At 41.0% G+C, this 22,906-nt stretch overlaps 1 protein-coding gene across 19 annotated transcripts in view; it reads right to left on the reverse strand.

Moving 5' to 3' along the window:
* The window catches only part of ADAM22 (ADAM metallopeptidase domain 22), a 262,391-nt gene that overhangs the window by 41,820 nt on the left and 197,665 nt on the right, over window positions 1–22,906 (reverse strand). For all 19 annotated transcript variants that reach the window (XR_009462659.1, XR_002093669.2, XM_059729028.1 and 16 more), the window contains exons 15-25: window positions 20,596–20,695; window positions 9,948–10,019; window positions 9,306–9,398; window positions 6,572–6,652; window positions 6,291–6,341; window positions 5,902–5,965; window positions 4,563–4,668; window positions 3,827–3,943; window positions 3,436–3,604; window positions 2,491–2,599; window positions 1,234–1,324 (exon numbers count right to left, since the gene is read on the reverse strand). Coding sequence is in view for 17 of the 19 variants with exons in the window: in XM_059729028.1 (XP_059585011.1) it covers window positions 1,234–1,324; window positions 2,491–2,599; window positions 3,436–3,604; window positions 3,827–3,943; window positions 4,563–4,668; window positions 5,902–5,965; window positions 6,291–6,341; window positions 6,572–6,652; window positions 9,306–9,398; window positions 9,948–10,019; window positions 20,596–20,695 (1,053 nt within the window). In the remaining 2 variants the exon portion in view is untranslated. The remainder of the gene's footprint in view (window positions 1–1,233; window positions 1,325–2,490; window positions 2,600–3,435; window positions 3,605–3,826; window positions 3,944–4,562; window positions 4,669–5,901; window positions 5,966–6,290; window positions 6,342–6,571; window positions 6,653–9,305; window positions 9,399–9,947; window positions 10,020–20,595; window positions 20,696–22,906) is intronic.

The following is a 22,906-nucleotide window of genomic DNA, read 5'->3' on the forward strand; positions in this document are numbered from 1 at the left end:
ATTAAGTCTGGGGACATTCGGGGGGGTTTTCTTCAATACATGTTTCTGGGGTAAGTCAATAAAAAGTTTTAGCTAAATTATATCACAAGCTTTGCATTCATTTTTAAAACTGCATTCCAGAGTCCAGACTTTCAGATCTTGCCAAAATCAGGGAATAATATGCACAAATGGCTTGCAGCTGTACATATATTACTCCATTTCTCATGCTGTTATATACATGTTTCTCTACCTGCCCTAATTTACACCAATTTTTACTGGCCAAAGCCTTGTGGGTGAGGTATCAGTACCCAGGTCTTTGTCCAAGGAAGGGCACAATCTCCAGACACATACTTGCATCTAAATATTGAGAATTCCAAATATTTAAGTGATGCATTAATCACACTGGCATCAGTAAAACTGCAAAGCGTAACTGAGAATAGTACTAGCTCAATATTCAGATTCACTTTGGCACTATCCAATTAATGGCATTTGGAACAGGTAAGCCTGGTTTGTACTGTCAATACCAGTGGAAGAGGCATTTGTATAACCATACTAATCCAAATGTTGATGGTTTTTCTATAAGTATATATATTAGACCTTAATTTAATAGAGACAAAGCAAAAAACACCCATATTGCTTTCCTAACTGGACATTGACCAGAACTACTCCTATTGAAAGAAATTCAGTAAAGGAAGAAAAGTAAAATAGCCCCCTTAATATTAAAATAAATTCATCTGACTATTTTGGCCTTTATTTAGCAAAGCACCAAAAACTGAACGCGGGATGAAAACCTGACCCTTAATAGCGAGTCAAGTTCATCCTTGTTCAACAACCCCTGCCTAAATTAATTTCAGATTAAGTTGATTAAATGTTAATACCTGTTTAAATTAAGTGTTTTGCTTACTCAAGGTAGTTCTTTCTAAATTTACTTTACCATTACAAAGTTTGTATTTTAATCATATTTCATTCCTATGCTTTCTTTTGCTAGATATTGAAGTAAAATTTCAGTTACTTTTTTCAAACACCGGGCAATTTACCAAATTAAACATATACTAAACCTAGACGAAACTTTGTGAACACTAAAATATTTATCCATCTAAAAATCATCTGGAAACATCCAGTTTCTAATTGATCAGCAAATGTATATTTATATAATTTTCAGTATTTTTGTTTGTGCATAGAATATGCACCTGTCAGATTACATAACTATCTTCAATTTTTTCAAAATGTATTAACAATGATATTTTTACTTACCTGTAGCCCCATGCTGTTATTCCTAAAACAAGAGCCAACACTAAAATGGTGCCAGCAATAGCCCCTATGATTATATTTGTGCTAACAACACCTGGGAAAAGATGAAAAACAAAAGCAGGATACATAGGAGCTTAAAATAAATATATGCAAGGCTTGTTCAACATGGGAAATTTATTAATATGATTATATTAATGCTGTTAAATCACTATAGTTGTAGCAGTATAACTTCCAGAATAAAAATATCTCTGACTTATCTTGAATCCCCTCCAAAGTGACATAGACAAAAGGTATTGTTATACCTTACCTTTCAAACATGTTAAATGTTTTTAAGATGGACGTGTCCACATGTTAAGGTTGGAATAGACAAGCTAAGTACCCTCTAAGCTTCTCAAAGTTACTTCTCTTCAGGAGACGGTTCTCTTTACCTGGTGTTAGGCAGCGTGTATTGCAGTAATATCAGTCTGTTGACTGCATATTTTTGACTGGCCAAAGATAATAGCAATTTTACAAAAAAACTACATTTTTTTGTAGTTTTCTTGACAGAAATATGTTTTTTAATTGTTTTTTGACACATTTCTTAATGGAAAATTTGTGGGGTTTTTTGTGTATTATATGGACCTATTGGCAATTTTTCCCCATTTTTGACCAATATTTCATAGATTTTCATAGATTTCATAGACATTAGGGCTGGAAGGGACCTCGGAAGATCATTTGACCAGTCAAATGACCAAACTTTATTTGACTGGTCAAATACCCAACCCTATCCAACACATTTACATCTCAACTTATTTCAATATGATCTTCTCTTATACATAATCCCAGAAAAAATCAGTTTACATAAAAATCAGTTTACATAACAGGCTTATCTTATAAGAAATATGAACATGTTCATTTTGTCATATATACCTTTGGTTTTAGTGAGGAAAACATGTGCAAGCTGTTCTGACCTATTCGTCTAGAAATGCAGTTTGGGGCAAAAGTCTACTTGTCCTACTTCAGTAGGACCATTTGCATGAATGAGGTGAGCAAAATGGATTCAATTCTACAAGTTCCATTTTCTCCTTTTCAATTCTACAGGAGTCAGACCATATAGATTCAGTCTCAAAATCAAAACTTTAATCTTCTCACAATGTGATCACTCTGTTTTGGAAGCAAACGGTCAGGTTATCTGAATAATGCATCATGTAGCTTTGCTTGCTGAACACTGACCAGAAGCACACTTACTGAAAGAATTACTAAAAACCATGTGGTACACACCTTTGCTGGTAATATCGTCATCAAAACTTGCAGGACCTTTGAAAAGGGTGCTGCAGTCATCTCCTCTCCAGAGTCGGTCACACACACACTTTATTTCATTGCTGCAAACCTGCAGTTCAAAATGTAACTCAAAATAAAAATCACAAAATAAACTGTTTCAGCATTTGGAATGCATAGTAGGACGAGTTGTGTAGAGCCTGTGAGAAAGCCCTGCAAAATTCTGCATGTTTGCCATTTCATTTGGGAGACTGTGCCCCTCAAATTTCTGTTTTCTTAGGATATGTGATGAAATGGGTAATTTCAAAGCAAAAAGTGCATTCTTATATAGTGCAGGAGGGACTAGAAGCTTTATTCTCAGACTAAGTCTGTTCTGTCAGAGATCATTTTATAATATGGCAGGGCCCCTGAGCCTGGTCAGAATAGTCACAGGACAGAGAATTCCTACAAACTCAATATCTCTGCACCTGGCACAGGAACTAAGTACAGTATAGGTGAATGAACTGAAAACTCTGCACATCACAGGAACTCTTTTCTGACAAAATCCAGCTGCCTATGGTATTTTTGTGCTGCCAACAGATTATAAAAGTTTAAAAATATGGAAGAGAATCTGGAACTATTCACGTTAACATTTAACAGACTTAGAAGGTCTCAAGTGAATTATCTAAGGAAAGATAAACAAAGCCAAAGGAAAAGATGAAAAGAATTAATAGACCTTGTGTAATAATACTTAGCATAACCTGCACCTTAACTGCCTTGAATCTCCTGTATTTATTACCCCTATATATCTGATACTCTCTTGAAACGTTTACTTAGGAAAAGAACTTGCACCAGCAACAATTCTGGTTAATTTCTGTGTAAATTAACTATCTAGTAAAATGAATAAAATTAGATGCAGTCAGTCAGGAGAGCAGATATGCAAAAGGGCTAAAGAATGTGGAAACATACACCATGTCCTGAGCAAATTTTGCCTTCTGCAGTGCCTGGGCAGGTGCTGAAGTTGAAGTTGTCAGTGGGTAGGCATCTGTGCTCCAAACACATCATGTTGGTCCCACATGGTGTTCCATCCTCTACGTAGCCAAGGTCTGTCTCTTCATCTAGCTTAACATGGCCCCCGCTGCAAAACAAACAAAAAAAAGGTCTCTATTTCGCTACAGAACGAGCATAGAAATATCTTCAGCACAAGCTGCCCTACAATTGCCTGATAACGTGCCTCAGTGCTAACTTGGAAGGAAGGCACCACTAAGCAATTTACTTAACACAGTTTGCAAGTTGGGGGGGTGGGGGGGTGTTAAGCTAACACCTTCCCTTTTCTATTTTATTGGGTTTTAAGAATTACCTGCAGTTATAGATTTTTCCCAACTGTATGACTGAAGAGGTGATTTCACCATCAAGTTCTCCAAGTCTTGGTACACTTGAGATATTGGAGCATAGAAGATAGCCACAAAGCACATCTCTGTGTTGGGAGATTAAACACATTTACTCAAAAAAAAAAAAAAAAAAAGCCACAAACATCCCAAACAGTTGTACACTTTTTTCAGTGCGTCCAATTATATATGGCCTTGCCCTTGGCAATGTCAGTTATGCCTGTACAAAGTGTATGTTAATGTTTAAATTCAAAATAGTGGCATTTTGCACCAGATTTATATAGGTATAAGTGATGTTGTAAAATGCAAACCAGCAGTGATTCAGGCCCAGTAAGCCTTGAGTATAGTGGAAAGCAAATGAGAAATATAATATGCCATATTTTGGACTACTTTTGCACCTTCAGTGACCTAACGGTTTGGAGAGTCTGACATATCTGAGACCTGTGCTAAGTTACAGCACCTTCTACAGGCTGCTCATGTGCATGTGGTAGCTGAGACTCCCTGGAGCTGATACAAGCTAACAGATTCTCCCACAGTGCCTGAGGATCATCAGAAGACAGTCATATTCCTCATTTCCTAAGCCAGGGGACTTCTCATTCATCTGGTCTCATGGCAGAAAGTGGCTCCAAAAACTAAGTAAAGGACAGCCAGTTGTGGGGAGGGGGGATGTCACACAAGTTGCTTTCTAAACAGTGTAGATGAACTTACTGTTTGTTGCACTGTATCCAAGTGTCCTTGTCTCTGCCACAGTTGCCCTTTTCAGTCCCTTCAATATTCAATTTCTCATAGCAGTACCTATCAGCAGCTGTCACTTCTAAAATCAGAAAACAATTTCCTTCTAATAACATGGGGGACATTTTGAAGCACAAAAGCTTTCAGAAATAAGGTCTTAAAACAAATAAATCATAAATAATACAGTATTTTATTCTAAAGATATTGGCTTTCATTCTCTCTTTAAGAACTTCCTCATTCCAAAGCTTATTTAGAAGTTAAGAACAGTTTCTAAAGGAAGAATAATTTTTTGAGCCTGGAAAGTATTTGGGGAAAAACATCTGGAGTTCTAACCATCAAACTTACAACTCCGAATGTTTCCAAGGAACCCAGTTCAGACAAGTTAGGAAATAACTCCAAAGCCTGGCCCAAAACTCCAATATAACTTAAAAAATATATGGCTGATTATCCTGCCTTTTCTTAACATACCTGCCTTGATATTTCCAAATGCACACATGCATACACATACTCTCTCTCTCTGTCTTTGATTAGTCTATAAAGTAGGAATACTGAAAAAAGTCTGTGATTGACCTTTTCTTGAGGACATTTCCCACAGCACATGAATCTTGTTTTCTAGAGGTGCAGGTTAAAGCAGATTAAAACTAAAAGTAGCATGCCTGCATGCAAGTTACATTGGTTTATCCAAGTTGATTTTTCAACTGCTTTGAATTAAACCGATGAAAAGATAAGCCATAATTCCAACACAAAAGAACAAACAGATTGGAACAAAAGAAACCAACATTAAATTAAGTAAAATCTTAATGGGAAGGCTCAAAGCTTCTCCTAAACTGGTACTAGGGAAAGAGAGTACACTGAATTACAATGCTCAGTCTCTACAGAGTAGACACACTTTTTTATCTCTTCTGAAAAATATATGAATCAACACCTTGGACAGTGTTAATTATTTGGAAATATGGCAGTCATGATGCAGAGTCTTCAATGGTCAGGGAAAGAAGTGCAAGAAGGAAAGGGAAATATTCTCACCCTCTTACATTAAGTAGAAAAGAATTATTCTAAAAGTTTGACAGGTACAACCCAGTTGGCCCTGGTCAAATGGTAGAGAAAGAAAAAGTTCCAAAGTACACATTCCAAAGTTTCCATTTTTTATATGGAGCCCAGTATCATAGTAAATACTTCCTATCGCACATAATCCCTGTTAATTTTAACTGCCTTTAATAATTCCAAACATATGCACTGCTGCAGCAGTTACCAAACATCTAGATATTTCAACTCGAATCAATGAATATCAGCTTAGAACCAATAACACCTTACTCACTTTCACCCCAGATGTATTTACACTGCCGGTCCCTGGTTTTACATCTTCCTCCAAAACAAATACCCTAAAGAAAAAGAGAAAACACAAAACTAACTTTAACGTTTTCTACCATTGTCACAACTGGGTCAGATATACTTTTCAGTATAGGAACTACTGTCATTCAATCTGTTTTGCAATATGTGATGGAAATACTAACTAACACATAATACAGTTCTGTTTTCTAGATCATTCATTCATCATATGAAAATCCAAAGCTAGCACTAGCTAGTTCATCAAAATTAATGTTAAAACTTCTATTGACTTCAAAGGATCTCAAATCAGCACTTATCTAAAAATGATTTTCATCTATAAAAAAATACAAATGGTAATCAAATCAAAATAATAATTACCTGTTTGTTATCACATGAGTACCCATCCATTTTGTGAATATTGGGAGAACACTAGAGAAAGAGAAAATAACCAATAGTTTATCCAGAGAGTGATGTTTTAGAGTGGTTCATAAAACCAATTTGTAAAAATAAGGAATTACTGGTATATCTAAACTTTTTCAGCACCACTTTTTCTCCCTAAATCATAGAGCATTTTTATACAGCTATCTATTCAATTACCAGATCATAAGATGGTGCATGTATTGCACTTAGTCACTTTGGCAAAAAATGTAAAATATTACCTGACTGGAGTTTCCTGTGCAGCTTTCTGGAATGTCACAATCATTTACTGCTTCCCGACACAAAACTCCTTTAGCTTCAAACTAAAACAAGTATTGACAAACAGCTTCTTAGTATTGTAGAATATAGTTTTCATACAATATTTTCCAAGAGTATTAATTTTTAAAAAGTTGATACATTTTCAGTTGTTTGTTGAAGTAGAATGTACCCATGTTGGTTTTACTCAGTTTAAAGTACACGTATATCAAGGATTTAAGACATGTAATGGTCTCTATTATTATTATTGTATCTGAGCACCTCACACACTTAAATGTATTTATCCTCACAACACCCCTCTGAGGTAGGGAAGTGCAATCATTCCCATTTTATAGATGGGAAACTGAAACATAGAGGAACCAAAGATAGGACAATCTATGGAGGAATGGGATATTGGAGCAGAGCCTCAAATCAATGTCTTAATCATAGGCCCACATTTAATAATTCTGATTTCCTCTAAAATGAATTTCCCAAGATTTGAACCCAAAGCTTTTTGGTGCCATAAAGGCAAGTCAGCCTCTAAGCCACCAAGTCATTTACACCTACAGAATAGGAAGTGTAGTTTTGTAAATAAAGCATTGGAGTTGGACTTGGGACTTCTGCCGTTCTATTTCTGCATCTATCACTGGGCTGCTGGTTGATGCTGGACAAGTCACTTATACTTTCTGTGACTCTTTCCCCATCTGTAAAATGAAGACAGTGATACAGACCTCATCTGTAAAGTGCTTCAAGACCAGTGGAAGAAAACCACTATAGCAAGTGAGGTATTATTTTAGTTGTTATTTAATTTCACTTTCATGATGTAAACCAGGGCAGAAATCAGTCCAAAATAATGCTAGATTCTACATTCATTCTAGCACATCTGACTTCTAGCATATCAAGATGATTAAGGCTGAGAAATTCAGCAATGACAACCTGTACAGGTCTTATTTCTGAACAAGCATGTCTTCCTAAAAGCATTGTGACCCATAAGAGGAAGATGGCATAAGGCTCTCTGCCTTGAGGGTAACATTTGGCTTTTGCTCAGGGATACTCTAAAGCAGCCAAACTGCATCATTTCCATGATTTAGCATAAACTGAGCAGAAGGAAATGGCCAGGATGTGCTTGTCGGCAACAGTCCTGGGAGTAACACAGAGATGTTGCAGACAAGTCCCTCCTGACTTAAGAGCATAAGGCCTTGTTTACATAAAAAGCTGCTGGAAATTAACTTCATATGTAGACATCTTTATTCCTAAGAGCACCTTGTTCATATTTGGCTTAACCTACTTTCACAACTCCACGTATAGACAAGTCCTTAATCTCATTTCGAAAACTGACTTAGGCATCTGGTAGTGTAAGTCTCATTGCAAGTCAATGGTGCTTAATGGCAGTTAAAAGGACTGCACTGCACATTAGAAGAGCATCAACACTGTTTTCAGCATTTCACAAAGCAAAAAGAAATAGGAGTGAAAATCAGAGTGGTTTATTAAAGTGGCATTTAACTAGTCCAGTGATTGTCAACCAGGGTACCACTAGACACTGAATGCCTTGAGATCCTTTCAAGGGTGCTGCAGGGTGCCACGCAATGTTATCACTGCTAACATAATATGATTCACAAGATAAAACCTGAGATTTCAAATAGAAATTTACAGTGTTAAAACCATTCTGACCCGTTGTGAATTTTATGAGTTGTTTGCAACAGAAGAACTGGTCTATTATTTTTATGCAGTCAAAAATGAGTTAAAGCTAAGAGTTGGCATTTCTGAGGGATGTCTTGAGTCTAACAAAGAGTGCCTTGAGTCTCTTTAGGGTTGCCTGGAACCTAAGAAAGTTGAGAACCACTGAACTAGACAGTCAGACTGCCTTAGGTCTATTACCACCCATTTACTGATATCTTAGTATAAAGGGTGTATAAACTGCTCTATCTTACATGGGGTTTGGTCCAAAGCCCGTTAAATTAAATAGAAAGACTCCCCAAGTGCTCAACAGGCTTTAGCTAAACCCTATAAGAAGATGCAGTAGAAGGCAGAAGCTACAGTAAGGGCAGGCCTTCTTTCACTTACATATTCTTCAATGTTCCTTCTGGTAACTTTTGCAGTATACCTGAGTCCTTCAGCTCGGTAGAGAGATGTATAAAGTTCCATGTTGATAAAATGTCAGAGGGTTCAAATAAGTTAATATAAGCAAGCCCAGAGGAAATCAAGCTCATCAAAGAGGCCTGAGGTTATGAGAAGGTATAAATTATGCCCATGTATACCACATCCATTCTTAGATTCACCTCAGAATTTGGCTATGCTCCCTACTCCAAGTAGTTCATAATCTTAAAACAAAAGGCTCAGACCTAGATTAAACAGTTTTCAATAAATTTTAAAGGGCAAGCTTTCAGAAAGGAAGGCAGCTGCAGTTGTGTTGTTGTGCATGTACAATTGTTCCCATAAGCCATGTCTGCACAACTACTGTGCAGCAGGGTTGGAGGGCATTAACTGTGATGTGACTGTAACAAGATACTGCACAGTAGCTTCAGAAAAAAAAACCATGGGAATGCTACTGCAGTAATGCTGGTTATTGCATAGTCATTTAGTACTTGGTTATGCAGTAAAGTACTAAATGACTGTGCAGTAACAACAGCGCAGTCTGCCACTCATGTACATGTGGCCATAATCACATCCATTTAATATTAAAGCATTTGCAGCACATTTCTTTAAATATATTGTACTTACCAGACACTTCCTACAGCAAAGTCCATTACTGCACTGTGAGCCTGCAGTCAGTGTGCATGTGGTACAGCATTCTCCTCCTTCAATGGCACACTCCTAAGGAACACATACGCTGATAATACTACACAGAAAAGCAGATTGCTACAAGAACTCTCATATCCATTACTGTCACAAGGTGCTTTTAAACTGGAATAGATTTTAACCAGGTCTGGAATGCAACTAAATATTCACTTTATGGATGCAGTTAAAGCTAGCATTTCCATATGGTGAAAATAATTGTATTACTCATGTGGTATCTATTGCCAAATGCAGATATTTTAGACATAACCTAGGTAAGCTCTTGATTGACTAATACTGTTTCCCCAATGCCAAAAGTAATCTTTTCAGGACTGATTCTACACATCTTATTATTTTAATATATATTTTATAGAGTGATGGAATCTAAGTTACAACCAGCTTGGGTCCCACTGAGCATAGGTCTGTACAAACACATAATTAATTAAAGCTCCTACTTCCAAGCTGTGTTCATCCCTAAATTCTGTGTTTATCCCTCCTGTTTAATGCCAAAGGGAGTTATGTATAGCAACTGGACATCAGGGTGAACCCTGATACTGAAAGTACCAACCCACGAGACGCTACACTTACTGCAACAGTACCACAATCACATTCTTCTCCATCTTCTACGAAGCCATTGCCACATTCAGGAGGATCGAGAAGCTATAGGGAAGAAATTAACAAAAAACCAAAATGTTACAAACTTCTTCTAAGATTCCAAATGAACTTCCAGACTATTAATTCTGTACAACACGTATTTCAATCAGGACTTCAATTAAATTAAACAAGGGTTTTTTCAAAGTTTGGGAGCAATCTTAATAGTATTTATTTAGAAAAAGAAAGCTAACTTGTTGGAGGAAGGGGAATTACCCAGTGAACTAAGATAGCAATCCAGCAGAGTTATTTTGTATCATTTAGGTGAGGGTACTAGTTTTGTAGATAGAATCATAGAAAGTTAGAGTTGGAAGGGACCTCAGAACATCATTTAGTTCAACCCCCTGCTAAAAGCAGGACCAACCCCAAATAGATTATCCCAGCCAAGGCTTTGTCTAGCCAGGTTTTGGAAACCCCCAAGGATGGAGTTTCCACCTTCTCTCTGGGTAACCTGTTCCAGTGTTTTACTGGAGAGAAACACTAGTTCCTCTCCTCCTAGTGAGGAAATTCTTCCAAATATGTAATTTAAACTTCCCTTGCTGCAACATGAGACCATTGCTCCTTGTTCTATCATCTGTCACCACTGAGAATAGCCTAGCTCCATCCTCTTTCTAACCCCCCCACAGGTAATTGAAGGCTGCTATTAAGTCTCCTCTCAGTCTTCTCTTCTGTAGACTAAATAAACCCAGTTCCCCCAGTCTGTCCTCATAAGTTATGTCCCCCATACTCTTCACCATTTTTGTTGCTCTCCACTGGACTCTCTCTAATTTGCCCACATCCTTTCTGTAGCGGGGGCCCAAAACTGAACACAGTACTACAGATGTGGCCTCACCAGTGCTGAATAGAGGGGAATAATCGCTTCCCTTGATCTACTGGCAATGCACCTACCAATCCAGCCCAGTATCCTGTTAGCCTTCTTAGCAACTAGGGCACACTGCTGGCTCATATTCAGCTTACTGTCTACTGTAACCCACTGGTCCTTTTTTGGGGAGCTGCTGCCCAGGCAGTCAGACCCCAGCCTGTACTGGTGCATGAGGCTGTTCCATCCTAAGTGCAGGACTTTGAACTTGTTCTTGTTGAACCTCATAAGATTCCTTTTGGCACAATCTTCTGATTTGTCTAGGTCACTCCGACTCCTAGCCCTACCTTTCAGCGTATCTACTACTCCCCACAGCTTGGTGTCATCTGCAAACTTGCTGAGGGTGCACTCTGTGCCATCTTCCAGGTCATTTATGAAGACATTGAACAAAACTGGCCCCAGGACTGACCCCCGGGGCAATCCACTTGATACTAGCTGCCAACTAGACATTGAGCCATTGATTACTACTTTCTGAGCCCGATGCTCCAGCCAGTTTTCTATCCACCTTACAGTCCATTCATCCATCCCATACTTCCTTATCTTGCCTGCAAGAATGTTGTTGGAGACTGTATCAAAAGCCTTGCTAAAATCAAGGTACACCACATCCACTGGTCTCCCTGCATTCACAGAGCCAGTCATCTCATCATAGAAGACAATCATGTTGGTCCGGCATGACTTACCCTTGGTGAATCCATGCTGACTCTTCCTAATCACCCTTTTCTCCTCCAAGTGCTTAGAAATGGATTCCTTGAGGATCCATGATTTATCCAGGGACTGAGGTGAGACTGACTGGTCTGTAATTCCCTGGATACTCTTTTTCCCTTTCTTAAATATGGGCACTGTTTGCCCAAACCCAATCATCCGGGACCTCTCCAGATCACCGCAAGCTTTCAAAGATGATGGTCCAATGGCTCTGCAATCACATCAGCCAACTCCCTCAGCATCCTTGTGTGCATCCCATCTAGACCCATGGACTTGTACACACCCTGCTTTTTTAAGTAGTCCCTAACCTGTTCTTTCACCACTGAAGGCTGCTCATCTCCTCTCCAAACTGTGCTGCCCAGAGCACTGTCTTCAGACAGTGAAGACTGAGGCAAAAAAGGCACTGAGCACTTCAGCCTTTTCTGCATCCTCTATCACAGTTTGTCAACCTGTGGTAGGTGTACCTCTGGGGGTATGCAAGACACAGGCAGGGGGTATGCGGGTACCCCAACACTCTCTCTCTCTCTCTCCTGACCTCTTTTCCTCTCTCTCTCACCCTTCCTCCTCTCAAAACTATGGCAAAAAATGTGGTACACCACACACTGCATGGCACTTTAAATTCCCCAGTAATAATTTGGCGTTCAGCCTTCCTAGCTTTGGCCAACATCACCTCTAGCTGAGGTACATACTCTAGTTGTGCACCCCTAGTGTAAAAGGTGGCAACCCTACCCACACCAGATGAGACATCTCGCAGCTTCATATACGCAGCCCTTCTTCCAACCTATGGCACAATTTAGTCTGTAAATTTAAAATCCCTTGAAAAATTGAGTGTTGGGGTAATTATTAAAATTTTCAGAAGTTAGGGGGTACTTGCTATTTAAACGGCTGAGAAATACTGCTCTATCACAATGATATGTTTTTAACTGAAATAGATTTCATAGACATTAGGGCTGGAAGGGATCTCATGAGACCACTGGATCCAGCCCCCTACCCAAGGGGCAGGAAGTCAGCTTCCACCACTTCTGTGGGGAGTTTATTCCAGACTCTGGAGACTCAGGTGGTAAAGAAGGCCAGTACCAGATCCAGCAGCACCTTATCTCTTGTTGGCCCATAGACTTCTTGAGTCAAATAGAGCTTGTCAGTGCAAGTGAGGAAGCTTCACAACTGATCAGATTTGGCTGAATGCTCTTCCCATGAGGTCAGGGTGTTTGAAATCATCCATGACGACCATGACCAAAAGTGTGCAGCCTATGCCAGTTCCCTAGAGAACTCATGGCCAAGATCTTTCTCCTAGTTAGTAGGTCTGTAATAGACTCCTACAGTTATATCCCCCTCACCACGTTCTCCCTGTATTCTAACCTAGAGGGTCTCAAGTTGCCCTCCTTGGGTGCCAATCTCTGCTTGTAGGAAAGTGTACTGCTCCTTCACATAGAGAGCTACACCCACGCCATTCCTTGCAACAGGATCCCTCCTGTACAAAGTATAGCCGTCAATACCTGTGGTCCAGTCACAGGTGGAGTCCCTCCAGGTCTCTGTTATCCCTATGAGATTGTATTCATTTTTACTTAACAGAATGGCCTCTTCCTCCTGTTTGTTCCCCATACTCCTGGCATTTGTGTACAAGCAGCTAAGCCTGCCATCGGAAGCCCTGGGCTTCCCTGTCTTCTTAGAAGAGTCCCATCCTTGGGCTGGGGTAGGAGTGATTCCCTTATGTTACCTGACCTGCTGATTCGTGGTTATCACTTCCAGGGCTTGCACTAGTGATTGTCTGCCCGTCCCCCAGTGATCTTAGTTTAAAGCCCTGTCAAACAGGTCAACCATTCTGGCCGAGAAGAGCTTCTTTCCCCTTGGAGTGAGGTGGCGTCCCTTCCCAACAAACCGCTGCCTCTCTGTCTCTGAAGTGCAGGCTGTGATAGAAGAAGCTAAAGCCCTTGCGATGGCACCAGCGCCACAGTCCTCTGTTGACTTCTTCAGTACATCTCTCCCTCCTATGCCCATGATCTGTAACCGGAAGGATTGAGGAGCAAATTATCTTTACCCCCAGCCCTCTAAGCCCAGCCCCCAGAGCCCTGTAGTCACTCACGACCAGACAGCATTGCTCTGAGCCATGTCATTTGTGTCATATGGATGAGAAGCATGGGGTAGTGGTCAGAGGGCCACATGAGTTTAGGAATCCTCTCTGTCACATCCTGAATATGGGTCCCTGGGAGGCAGCACATCTCATGGGCCAGGGGGTCAAGGCAGCAGATCACTCTCTCTGTCCCTCTCAGGAGGGAGTCACCCACCATGACCACCCTAAGAACAGCAAACTAGGGGCCCTGTTCTTCTTGACCTGCTGCTCACAAACCAGAAAGAATTGGTGGGGAATATACTAGTAGATGGCAACTTGGACAGCAGTAACCACAAGATAATTGAGTTCAGGATCCTGAGAAGAGGAAGGATGCAGAACAGCAGAGTAAAGACCCTGGACTTCAGGAAAGCACACTTTGACTCACTGAGGGAACTCATGGGCAGGATCTCCTAGAAAGCCAGTCTGATGGGGAGAACAGTCCAGGAAAGCTGACTGTACTTCTGAAAGATTTTCACCTAGCAATTTGTGCCATAGCTTATTGCTCCACCTTAACTGCACATGTAGATGCACCCAGTTAAATCTTTTTTTCCCCCTGTATCATACCTTTACATGTCTACTTCTGACTGTCTGTATGGGAAGCAACATTCAAGCAGCACGTTAGAGATAAGACACATCACTGTCTGTGTTCGCTCTCTTTATGATTTAGATGTTACTGTTATTCTAGCCTGTGTGTGCAACAGTATAATTGGTGAAACAAAGCCATGGTGATTTAAAAAAAGACAGCACTATGTCACACAAAAAAGCAGTGTTCCACGTAAAGAGAATTTCCCATCAATATTTTTTCTGTTTCTATATAACGTGGTGAACTTACCGATATAGCCCAGCATGTTTGGGCTCAGAGAATCCTCTTCATGATTGGTGGAGTGCATCCACAATCAGGTAACTGTTGGGAGGGGCTTTGCTTCACCCCTGCTTGGGGCAAAGGAAAAAAACAAAGAAGCCTCAGACCTGGTTCAAGCCTGCCCTCTGCTGGTCTGGTAGAACTTTAGGGGGCAGAGTCTCCAAAAGAGAATAAAAGGAGCTGCATGCCCAGCACACGGCAGATGCATCGTGGGACAGAGAAGAGACAGAGGGGCAGAAGAAGACCTAAGGAAGAGCTGCCCAGAGGGAGGAGCCAGTGCCCAGAACTGCCCCGAAGACTTCCTCGCCAGACCAACGCTTCAGCCCCAGTCAGTGCACAGTGTGGCGCACAGGGCTCAGACCCTTGGAGCTGCCCGAGGCACCTCGGGTCTGCACCTCTGGTGTGTGGCCAGAGATGCGGTGCATGAATTGGTGCATGGAGCTCAGACCCTGGGAGGCAGCTCAGGTCTGCAACCCCTGGCAGGTGGCGAGGGACCCCGGTGCAGATAGCACTGCATGGAGGATCTGGGAGCAGATCAGGACTCTTGGAGCTGCTTCTGGTGGCTTGGGTCACAAGCCCTTGGCACACAGCCAGGCAGCCAACAGAGACCCTGCCATGGCATCACATGAGGCAGCCCAGGCCTCTAATCCTGAGCAACAGGGGGAGCCGAATGGTGTACATGGCTCCAAGCTGGCCTGCGGACTGGAGAGCCCCAGGCAGTGGAGGAACACACCTACCAGAAAGGGGCCCCCATCTGAGAGCCGAAGATAACCCCACTCCATTGAAGCCATGAGTTAACGGGGAAAAGGTTCCCACAGGAAAGGAAGCCCTTGGAAGGGGGAGCTAGCAGAGATCCCTGTGGGGCAGGGATCCCAACCCAGCCCACAAGGGACAGAGGATCCTGGGAACTCTGACGTTCCCCACACTGGAGCTGCACAAGGCTCTTTGCCATGAAAGGGAAAGTCTTGTAGGGACACGGAATACCTTGAAGGTTGTGTGAGCACTCTATATTTTGTCCAAGCACCTCATATTTTGTTATTGTCAATTATGATTGTTCAATTGTTATATACATGTGCATGGGTATATGTTTAACTTTTTTAACCCCTGATGATATTTCCCCTGGGGTTATCGTACTTATCTACAGTTCCCTTGTGTTTATTCTTATGACTAGTTGTATTTACCTGTAGAAGAAAGCCCCCTTTTTCTCTTGCCTGCATTTGCTCTCCCCTCTTTGAATATGTTTTTCCTCTTCTACCTTTTCTTCCTTCCTCTTTCTTTCACTTTAAGATAAGGAATTGCGTTTGAAAATTTATGCGTGTGCATTTTGTATCTCCCCGTGTATTTTGGTATTTTTATCTATTTGTGTGCCATGGCATTTGTAGCTTATATTTTATACTCCTCATCTTTCAACTGTAAATGCGTTTAGTAACAATGTTAACAAGGGCAGGAGTCAAACTGCCGCTTCCCTGTATCAGGCTGGCCCCTGAAAGAGCGAGTGAATCAGTGATTGAATGTGTAACACAGTAGCAGCAGGCAGCAATTAACACCTAAGGAAACTGCATATCAACCAACGGAAGAACTCAATAGAAGACAATGTAGCAACCCTCGTCATCTATGGATCTATCTAGCCGCAGAAGTAAAGCGACCAAAACGCTGGCTTGCATCCATAGATGCTTCTCAAGCAAATCCCGGGACGTCATTCTCCCCCTGTACTCGGCCTTAGTGAGGCCGCAGCTGGAGTACTGCGTCCAGTTTTGGGCTCCACAATTCAAAAAGGATGTGGAGAAGCTTGAGAGAGTCCAGAGAAGAGCCACGTGCATGATCAGGGGTCAGGGAAGCAGACCCTACGATGACAGGCTGAGAGCCCTGGGGCTCTTTAGCCTGGAAAAGCGCAGGCTCAGGGGTGATCTGATGGCCACCTACAAGTTTATCAGGGGTGATCACCAGTATCTGGGGGAACGTTTGTTCACCAGAGCGCCCCAAGGGATGACGAGGACGAATGGTCACAAACTACTACAAGATCGTTTCAGGCTGGACATAAGGAAGAATTTCTTTACTGTCCGAGCCCCCAAGGTCTGGAACAGCCTGCCGCCGGAGGTTGTTCAAGCGCCTTCATTGAACACCTTCAAGATGAAACTGGATGCTTATCTTGCTGGGATCCTATGACCCCAGCTGATGTCCTGCCCTTTGGGCAGGGGGCTGGACTCGATGATCTTCCGAGGTCCCTTCCAGCCCTAATGTCTATGAAATCTATGAAATCTATGAAACCCGGACATCTCTAAACGTCACTGATCAAGGGCTAGAAGCCCTGGCCTGAGTTAATCAATGCTGGGGACCAACTTTTGGGCTGAATATCTCCAGATCGACCGCTCCCAGAGCCCTATTCAAAATTCATTAACGGGCTCCCAAACCTGCATGTATATGCGGACGACCCCTGGGGCTGACAGATGCCATCCAGTAGCCACCGAGGGGGGAAAGTCCCACGAGGGTCAACGACCCCTGGATTGGGCAAACCTGGAAACTGGGGAGTCACCAAAGTCTGCCAAGGACAGATAAAAAGCAGTGAAAAGTGACCCTCGGGGGTGCCCTCTTGATCTCCAACTCAACCACCACCCGACCTGTCCAGCTAGAAGGACCAGCCGGCGACCCCCTTCTGGAGGATAACACCACGCTGAAAGAAGCCTCGACTGGCCATCGACAGCAGACTCCAGCACTTGTAGGATAGGTATACCCGACTCTTGTAGCTTGCTACTGTGTGTGTGTGTGTGTGTGTGTGTGTGTGTGGGGACCAGCCCCAAGGTTTATGATTTAACTTCATTACAGTGCTTCAATCCACCTAATAAACCAGAATTTTAAGGATCCCGAGTTGGACATTTGTAGCCAACATACCTTATATGAACCTATCCTAAATTAGTTAATCACCTGTGGGGGTTTGGAGCCTTAGTAAAGGGAACAATACAAATATAGAGTTTAACCTTAACGCAAATTGGTAGATTGTGTACATATATCGCATATGTAAACTTCACTCTATTCTTTTGAGTTTTCATATGTACTTTAATAAACCTATATATAGTTAATGCTGACTGGTCCTGGCCTGACTCTATAGGGAATGGCGGGAGACTGTTCAGCTTGCAGTCCCCTCTCACAGCACCTCTGCCTGCTATGATCCTCTTCAATCACAGAAGGAGGAACATACCCTATGTACATCCAGGCTACAATTTAAAAAATCCAGGCCTGTAAAAAGGAGGGCATGTGTTCAAAATATGCAATTACACATGCATAAGGCTGACTCTCCCTTTTATTAATGATTACTTTCTTTAAAAGCTATAACAGCATATGACAGAGGGGAGCAAATGAACATCTAGTATGTGAGCCTCAGGAGATGATTTTTGCTTTGTCAAGAGACAGAAGCGGCCAATGCATTCTTGTTTACTTCTGAATAAAAGAAGGCCTCCTGTAATGAGAAGGATAAAACTTGCAATCCTAGCTATCCATCTGAAGAATGATATATCTCTGTGTTTGCTGCAATACTGTGGCTGTGGAACTTTTCATAAATGTATTGTTTCTGCATGAGCTTAAAAAAAAGTGTTTTCTTTCACATTGATAAAAATTCCACCTCCTGAAGGTAGGACAGGGTAGATAGAACCTTAGAAAAGGTGCCACTTTCAGAGACATGTGAGCCTGTGTAGAAAACAGCATACTCTGTCTGATGCTAAGTAAACTGCCATGTCCCTTTTCCAAGTTAGTCTGTTTGCATGTGTTCCCAACAGGTTGCACGTGAATTTTGTACAGGATAGCATCAGTTTTAAACAAAAGATTCAAGATCCTCATCCTGACTACCTTTGGTGTTGACTGCTAATTTAATTAATGAAGCAGGTGTTCCTTAAGCATTCTATTGCAGAACTACTATTTTACAAATGCTGATTCTTTTGGTTATGGTTTCTTTAACGTTACATTATATTGCCTTTCTTTTAAGTCTTGCTATAAGTGTTTCCACTTCATATAACTTAAATTTCTTTTAAAGATTATTTTCTATAATCTTTTGGTGACCTCATACTCAGTCTTCTGCTTCCATTAGCAGAATGAGGAAATCCAGAGAAAGGGAGAGTAATATATTCCATTTCTCCCAGCTACGATAAAGCCCCTCCCTGGGGATTTCAAGGAATTCCCATTCAGTTCCATCTGCAAGAGGCAGATCAAGGGCATGAACTGATCCATTTGATCCTCTCTATCCCCCAGGGTTCATGGGCAAGAGTGCTTGCTAAATTTTACTACATTTGTGTCCAAACAGACAAGCTAAAGCTGAAGGTGTTGGCAAGAATTTACCACAGGTTTTTTTGTGCTCTACAGGTCCTGGTGAGAGAGGATAATGTGGCAGTTCAAGCACAACTCCCAGGGAACTCTGAAGTGAGATCGGGATGAATCCAGCCTAATGAGTGCTGCTCTTACTCTGCTGTGAATTTCTGCTCTGTCTCCTTCAGTATTTGAAAAATCACAATTTCCTGCAAACTCTGTTTTGAAAAGTCACTGATGAATACAAGTTGCAGAAGTACAAGAGGGCAGGGTACTAGTTTCTTTTGTGACAGATAAGAAAGCCATAATTACTTCAAAGCCTGTAACAAGGCAGGTAACCCAGAGCCTGGAACAGGGCAGTGTGGAGGCCACAGAGTCCAGAGCCAGAAGCAGGGCACACCATGGCGACTGCAGAGCCCAGAGTCCAGAGCAGGGCAAAAATAGGGGCAAGCGGCCTGGTGCCAAAGAGGGCAAAATGAGGGCTGGGGCCTGGAACCCAGGTCTAGAACAGTGGGCTTTGTCTATGGAACCAGCCAAAGTAAAAGGGCAGAAACTGGGAAGGTTAAAACCCCAACAAGGAGCAGAAGGCCTGAGGTGGCCTGGAGATGTAGAGGCAAGTATCCCATTTGATGTGTGATTCAAGACAAAGCACGGGACATGGTGTAGGGGTGGAATGGAGCCACACAATTTGCTTCTAGGGAATTGACCCTTGACACCTGGGGGTCATTAGTGTAAGATCAGGGCAGCATCCCATATTTTAATAATAATTTACATCAAGACTTGGTGGGAAAAAGATGGCTAGACTGCCCTGAGAGCAGGGTGCAAAAAAGTTTCTTCACCTCCCAGGGCTTTGCAGCCAGCCCTGGAGATGGCACCCTGTTACAGTTCCCCATTGAGTTCTGGGGATTAACCCTGATACTCCAGCAGATCAGGGGGATGGTAGAATGCATGAACCCCCATAAAATTATACCAGTGGAAATTTGTCCCCAAATCTTTATGAACTAAAAGCCCTAACCTTCATTCAGCTATCACTGGAATACCTTAAAAGTGAGAAAGATTGGAAACCTCCCAATTAGGGGGGAGGTATTTTCATGATACCTCTTTTCTGCTCTTCAGATGGATGGTTTCAGATGGATTAGGAAAAAAATAACACCAGGAATAACATTACATGTAGCATTTTTTTCACTGTCTTGAATGAATACTTGAAAATAGAGAGTGCAGAAAGGAGAGAACTTTGAATCTTGAACTTTGCCAGCTTTAGAATGGTGTGAGTTCAGTTAAATTACAAGGACTACTTTATTCAAACAGGATAACTTTTCCTAGAATCTCTGTAGGCGTTTATTGGCAACCCCAGACTTTATAAAGATAAAGGAGGCACATAATATTCTTCCTACTCAGTAAAAGGTGTGTGTCCATCCAACCACTAAACCAAACATGGGTTGAAGAAAACTCTTACCCAAACAGATTGCTAACTAAAGCAAATGATTAGCTTTGAACAAACATAGTCATTAGGACTGAAAGCATGCTCTGATCTCATGTGGCTTACAGATGTTATGATTCATAAAGATTAAGTGACATACATGCTTTAAGCCAACCCTTCTGCACAGGCTGGATTTCACCCTCTGAGCACTGATAGAAAGGTAACTTTCTTTTTCTCCGTGCTTTGGTTGCAAATAAATGTTTATAAGTCTGTGGAATGGTAAGAAATCAAATATGCCTTGGTGAATGTTCTCTCTTTGAATAATATGCCAATAATTACCTTGGATGGCTTATTGAAAAGACAGGCCCCACCTCCATTGTTTAAAAAATCATGGTATTCCTCAATGTCACACTTGGAGAACTTGCTAGGAAGGTAATATCTGCAAAGAAATACAGATTTTTATTATAATTCCAATTGCTTTTAAACATTACATAATATTTTACATGCTTACAAAATATAGGGGGAAAAGCATATGGTTTTATTCTGGAAAGCAGTTTGTGAGGGTACTTGCCTCAGAGACATGCAGTAAAAGTATATACTTGCAAATCAGGAATCCGATTTTAACCTAAAAGTCTTTTGAGCAAATTCAGACACACTTTTAACAGTCAATGGGTGAGAAATTAAAAAAACTCACTTAAAGAACCTAGAGAAAAATCATGGATATGTGATATAAATAATGTTTACTTATACGAATAGTTTCATTAGAACTGTTTGTGGGTTCAAGACATTTTTTTGATGTCCCTAACAGTTTTAAGACAAAAAAGAGGCTTTTAATCAGTCTGTACTCATGGATTAAGTGACACACAATCCTGTATACATTCTTTTTGGAGGAATAAATTTTCTGTAGAATAGTTTAAGAGATTTCTATATTCAGATCCTGGTTCCCAAAGCACTTACATACTTCAGTGAAATAAGATGATTCATGCTGTCCTGAATCAGGATCATTGGATAAAAATATTAGCAAAGAATTATGATTATCATTCTGTATTAGCAAGAGTAATGGCCTAAAAGCATTATAGGTCTTTCCCAGCTCATGCTTATATGATTCAATTTACAAGGGTTACAGACCAGTTAGGATTTATCAAGAAGTCAAGTACTATGTAAATGTAAGTTAATGTTTTTAATATAATTATCTGAGAACTTTGGACTCCAGTGAAAACACTTCAAGACATCTACATCTAGCTAAGCAGCCCATTAGTATAATCAACAGGCACATTTATCCCAAAAAAATCTACTGAAAACAGATGAAAAATTTATGGGGTTGAATTTTCAGATAAATAAATTTATATCTGCAAACAGCTTTGTATGCACATCAGTTTTTTATACTCAGAAATTACTTTGATAAAAAAATTAGGGGTAGATAGTTATTGGCCTGGAAGAAAACACTTTCCAAACTTGGCACACAGTATTGATCCAAATTAGATTACAATGACTGCAAAGTCCTGCACTTAGAACAATCCTATGAACCAGTACAGGCTGGGGACCAACTGGCTAAGCATCAGCTCTGCAGTAAAGGACCTGGCAGTTACAGTGGATAATAAGCTGAATATGAGCCAATGTTGTTGAATATAAGCTGAATGTGTGCCCTTGTTGTGAAGACAGCTAACAGCATACCAGGCTGCATATGTAGGACCATTGCCAGAAGACAAAGGGAGGGAAGTGATTATTTCCCTCTATTCAGCCCTAGTGAGGCCACATCTGGAGTCCTGTGTCCAATTTTGGGCCCTCCACTTCAGAAAGGATGTAGATAAATTGGAAAGTCCAGTGAAGGGCAACCAAAATGGTTAGGGGCTGCGGAACGTGACTTATGAAGAAAGGCTGAGGGAACTGGGTTTATTTAGTCTGCAGAGGAGAAGACTGAGGCGGGATTTAATAGCAGCTTCAAATACTTGAAAGGTAGTTACAAAGAGGATAGAGCTAGACTGTGTTCTTAGTGGTGACAAATGACAGAACAAGGAGCAATGGTCTCAAGTTGCAGCAAGGGAAGTTCAGGTTAGATATTAAGAAAAATTTTATCACGTGGAGCGTAGTAAAGCACAAGAATAAGTTATTCAGAGCAGCTGTGGAATCTCCATCCTTGGAGGTTTTTAAGACCCAGCTAGACAAAGACTTGGCTAGAATGAACTAGCTGGGGATGGTCCTGCTTTGAGCAGGGTGTTGGACTACATGACCTCCTGAGGTCTCTTCCAACCCTGATTTTCCATGATTCTGATTCAGGGTTAACAGTTTTATGATAAGGCCCTAATTCAAAGGAGAAGTGTAACAAGCGTGATATTCTTCTACAGTGTATTTATGTTATAATAGTCTCATGCTTTAAAGATTCATAAATTAAAATATTCAGTTTTGAAAGTAATACAGTAAAAATGAAAACATAGTGTATGAAGCCAAGAATATTCTATGTATTGACACTAATTTTTCCAATAGACTATGATTAAGTAATGAATAATTTAAATATATTTCTGAAAGATTTTCACCTAGCAATTTAAATTGAAATAGTATTGAAATAAGGAATGTAAAAGAAACTTCAATAGGGGATAGCAAGGACTTGGATGTGTCATTAATTGTTTTAACCTTCCATCTTCATGGTCAC

This window comes from Alligator mississippiensis, chromosome 5 (assembly GCF_030867095.1).
Source record: "Alligator mississippiensis isolate rAllMis1 chromosome 5, rAllMis1, whole genome shotgun sequence".
NCBI classification, from domain to species: domain Eukaryota; kingdom Metazoa; phylum Chordata; order Crocodylia; family Alligatoridae; genus Alligator; species Alligator mississippiensis.